Raw genomic sequence first — 4,954 nt, forward strand, 5'->3', positions numbered from 1 at the left:
TGCACACTGCCCACTGGGAATGTGCCCGCAACCAAGGTATATGCCCTTGACTGAAATCGAACCTGGGACCCTTGAGTCCGCAGGCCAACGCTCTATCCGCTGAGCCAAACCGGTTAGGGCTAAACTTGTTTTTTTAATAAGTTAAGCTACTGTGTATAACTTGATAATTTTGTAAGTACTTGAGGATTGCCTTCTTGTTAACTCTTTTTTTCCCTTTATTGATTAAGGTATTACAAATGTGTCCTTACCCCTCCATTCCCCTCCCACCCCCCAAATCCTGCCCTCACCCTCGTCCTCTGTTGTCTGTCTTGTGAACTTTTGTGTACATGTTTTGTACCGTTTTTTGTTTTGTTTTGTTTGTTTTTTCTCTCTTGCTAACTCTCTGGTTTAATTATTTTTCCATAGTGGTATGCATTCATTTCTTTTCCTTCATTTCTTTTGCTTTGTGATTACCATGAGGGTTACTTAAAACATCTTAGAGTTATAGCACTTAGTTTTAATCTGATAACCATTAAACGCATACAAGAAGTATACTTTTAGTCATGCCCAGTGGCCATATTTTAATTCCCTTTGTTGAACAGCATCCCACAAACTCATTTCTACATATGATAAATATACATTTGTGATGGCATTAACCCATTCCTTTAGTCAACCTGTACTTCACCAGCGTTTATTTGTGTTCAGGTCCCTGCTGTGGATCAGAGGATGCAGATGCTCCCTGTGAACAGAGTGCTTCTGTAGGAGGGTCACCGTCCAGCCCCTCCAAGGCGGCTGTGTCTTCCCTGAAGACCCACTTCTGTGAGAGCTGTGGTCCCATCTTGAGAGACATATTCCAGTTGGCTGAGCACCAAGGAACACCACGCAGCCAGAACGTGGTCAGGTGTGGGGTAGGTAGGAAACAATTTTATTTGGGTGCAAACTTCCAAATTCACCAGAAGCAGCACCTGGCAAAGAAGCCCTTCGGAAGCTGTGTGGACAGGGCCCTGCTTGTGAAGAGCGATAAATTCAATCAGCATCGAAGATTTCGTGGTGGCCCAAGGCAGTACAAGTGCAGCAATTGTGGGAAGTCCTTTCACCCAAAATCTGTGCTCATTTATCCCTGGAGAAGTCACACTGGGGAATACTGTGAGTTGTGCTGTGAATGTGCACAATGTTTTAGCCGTAGATGCATCCTCATTCGACAACAGACAGTTCACTCTGGAGAAAGGCCTTATGACTCCCTTGAATGTCGGAAATCATTTAGCCAACTGTCTTCCCTCACTCAACATCAGATAGTTCATAGTGGAAGAAAGTCTTATGAATGTAGTCTATGTAGGAAATCTTTTACCTCTCAATATGGGCTTCGTTACCATCTGAGAATTCACACTGGAGACAGGCCTTATCAGTGCAGTGAGTGTGGGAAATCATTTTCAATTCAATCCAAACTCTGTAGTCATCAGAAAATCCACACAGGAGAAAGACCTTATCAATGCAGTGAATGTGGGAAATCTTTTACCCTTCACTATTACCTTCTTAAACACCAGAAAACACATACAGAAGAAAGGCCTTATCAGTGCAGTGAATGTGGGAAAAGCTTTACCCAAAAATCTTATCTTATTACACACCAGAGACTTCACACTGGAGAAAGGCCTTATCACTGCAGTGAATGTGGGAAATCGTTTTCCCGTCGTATCGACCTCAAGAATCATCAGATAGTGCACACAGGAGAAAGACTTTATCAGTGTAGTCAATGTGGGAAGTCTTTTAGCAGGAAGTCAAATATGGTTCAACACCAGAGAATTCACACAGGAGAAAGGCCTTATCAGTGCAGTGAATGTGGGAAATCGTTTTCCTGTCGTTTCATCCTCAAGAATCATCAGATAGTGCACACAGGAGAAAGACTTTATCAGTGTAGTCAATGTGGGTGGTCTTTTAGCTCGAGGTCAAATATGGTTAAACACCAGAGAGTTCACACAGGAGGAAGGCCTTATCAGTGCAGTGAATGTGGGAAATGTTTTGCCCATAGTGACACTCTCTCTTATCATCAGAGACTTCACAAAGGACAAAGGCCTTATGAGTGCAGTGAATGTGGGAAATCATTTATCGTTCATTCCAGACTTCGTTATCATCAGAGACTTCACACTGGAGTAAGTCCTTAAAGCAGTGATGGCGAACCAACGCGAACTCATTTTTTTGGTTGATTTTTCTTTGTTAAATGGCACTTAAATATATAAAATAAATATCAAAAATATACATCTTTGTTTTACTATGGTTGCAAATATCAAAAAATTTCTATATGTGACACGGCACCAGAGTTAAGTTAGGGTTTTCCAAATGCTGACACGCCGAGCTCGAAAGGTTCGCCATCACTGCCTTAAAGTGTGCTGAGAATATGTAACTTTCTGTTCTGTGTAACATTCTGGAGCCATCTGTTTGTATTGAAACTCGTATCCCTGAACATGCAGACTGAAAATTACCCATAGTTCATTTATATAGCAAGGATGTGTAAATATGTTACACTTTTGACTTGCCCATCAACCTTCCTAGATTTAAGTTGCAGTCTATGCACGTGCAAAACGCAATTTAAATGACCATTCTTTTTCATACATTGGCCTTGTAATTTATTAATAAACAATTGAAATTTGGACATTTTGTGTATTAAATTTCTTTGTTTTGTTAATCCTCACCCCAGGATATTTCCTATTGATTTTTAGAGAGTAGAAGGGAAGGGGAGAGACAGAGAGAAACATAAAAGTGAGAGAGAGACATTGATTGGTTGCTTCCTGCATGGGCCCTGACCAGGGCTGGGGATGGAACCTGCAACTGAGGTATGTGCTCTTGTCCAGAATGGAACCTGGGACCCTTCAGTCTGCGGGGAACACTACTGAGCCAAACCTGTCGGGCAAGTTTGTGTTTGTTTTGTTCATCTTCACCTGAGGATATTTTTTCCATTGATTTTTTATAGAATGGAAGTGGGCGAGAGAGACACACAGAGACAAATATTGATGTGAGAGAGTCACATTCATTGGTTGCCTTTACATATGCTCCGACCAGGACCACAGATTGGTCCTGCAACCCTGGGACATACTCTTGGTCGGGATTGAACCCGGGACCCTTCAGTCCCCAGGCCGATGCTCTTTCCACTGAACCAAACCGGCCAGGGCTGAAGTGTTTCTTTGTGGTTTTTTAAAATTAAGATTATTGAGGTAAAGTGTCCTGCCAACTTTTGTAACCTCAGTTGTGAAATGTTGCAGCTGTAGAGGAGATTCATGGTTGTCACATGATCTCTAGTGCCCTGTCCACAGGAACCACAGCAAGAGGTGCAATTCGTTTTACTCTACATCTGCACGACCTAAAGGTGCCTCAAAGTGCTGATTCTTGGGGCTCACCCCCAAAGTGACTCCGTAGGTTTGGGCTTGGTACTGAGAAGCAGCATTTCTAAGCAGTCCCAGGTGGTGCTGGTGGGCAGGGTTGGTGCAGAGGTGAAACCTTGAGAATTTAACTAGTGAACACCAGGATGGTTACCTCCTGTTCCAGTCCATGGGGCTATCGATGTGCTCACTCAGCAAGGGCAGCTGAGCTCGGGTTTCCAGGGGACACCCTCTGAGTGTCTGCAGTGGGCCAAGCTGCTTGCTGGTATAAGGTCTTGATTCCCAGAACCTTCAGACACTGAAGCGACCTGCTTCTTGGGCTTGGAACTGTCATTCAACAAGGATGCCATTAGACTGAGGTGGCTCCAATGCCATGCAGCCTCCATGTGGACGGTGGAAAATCTTGTAAATGCCTCACTGGTAAGAATTGAAACCTAAGAGAGATCAGTCACAAATAACAAACGAGGTTCTCACAACTGAGGCAACTATTTAAGCGGTTGCCATTTAAATAATTTTCTTATTTTACTTCCTTTCTGCTCAAGAAAAGCCTTTCCTCTAGTCTAGCTAGGTGATGCCTGTTTGGAATTTTCTCAAATTTGAAAGCAACATCTGAGGTGGGGGACGAGTAGGAGGCAGCGGATCAATAATTCTCTCTCATCATTGATGTTTCTATCTCCCTCCCTCTCCCTTCCGCTCCCAAATCAGTAACAAAATATATATTTAAAAAGTGTTTACTTTGCGGTTTTTTATAGTTATTGAGAAAGGAGAAAGAAGCATCGGTTTGTGTTCCTACTTATTGACACCTTCGTTGGCTGATTGATGAGCCCTCACCCGGGATCCCAGCTGCATTGGGCCCATCAGGAAGGTGTTCTAATCACCCGGGCGCCCTGGCCAGGGCTCCATGACCGCCTTCTGTGGCCATTTCCCAGGAGTCCCTTGGGCACAGCGACTGTCATGTCCCAGCATCCCTAGCGGTGGGTCCCAGCCTTTCCTCCTAGAGCAGCGGTTCTCAACCTTCCCAATGCCACGACCCTTTCATACAGTTCCTCATGTTGTTGTGACCCCCAACCATAAAATTATTTTGTTTTTTTAATTTTTTAAATTTTTTAAAATTCTTTATTAGTTAATTTTCATCGCTACTTCATAACTGTAATGTCGCTACTGTGATGAATCGTCATGTAAATATCTGATGTGCAGGATGTATTTTCATTGTTACAAACTGAACATAAAGCATAGTGATTAACCACAAAAACAATATGTAATTATGTGTTTTCCGATGGTCGTAGGCAACCCCTGTGAAAGGGTCGTTCGACGGGGTCGCGACCCACAGGTTGAGAACCGCTGTCCTGGAGGCTGGTGGGAAAGGCCTGGTCACCACCCCACCTGCACCTCAGAGCCTCATTACCCAGAAGGCCGTCGGTGAAGTGCAGAGCCGGGAGCCAATCAGGGTCCAGGACAGGCGTTTTCCATAGAGCCCAGCGCGGAGGGCGGGACTTCCGGTTTCTGCAGTTCGCGCCACTTCTTCCCTCCGGGTCACCTGACTGGGTCGGAGCGCCCTGAGCTGCAGCTCCGCGTGGAGGCGCTGGAGGGGGAGCCGGAGAGAA

The 4,954-nt window shown here is 44.5% G+C and overlaps 1 protein-coding gene across 1 annotated transcript in view; it reads left to right on the plus strand.

The window, feature by feature from the left end:
• LOC102256208 (zinc finger protein 548) overlaps window positions 1–2,195 on the plus strand; it is a 14,967-nt gene extending 12,772 nt beyond the window's left edge. Inside the window, exons 3-4 of the mRNA XM_014541996.1 lie at window positions 685–887; window positions 2,028–2,195. Of these exons, the coding sequence (XP_014397482.1) occupies window positions 685–887; window positions 2,028–2,138 (314 nt within the window). The 3' untranslated portion in view covers window positions 2,139–2,195. The remainder of the gene's footprint in view (window positions 1–684; window positions 888–2,027) is intronic.
• The last annotated feature ends 2,759 nt before the right edge of the window (window positions 2,196–4,954 follow it).

Source organism: Myotis brandtii, unplaced genomic scaffold (assembly GCF_000412655.1).
Source record: "Myotis brandtii unplaced genomic scaffold, ASM41265v1 scaffold2875, whole genome shotgun sequence".
Taxonomy (NCBI): Eukaryota; Metazoa; Chordata; class Mammalia; order Chiroptera; family Vespertilionidae; genus Myotis; species Myotis brandtii.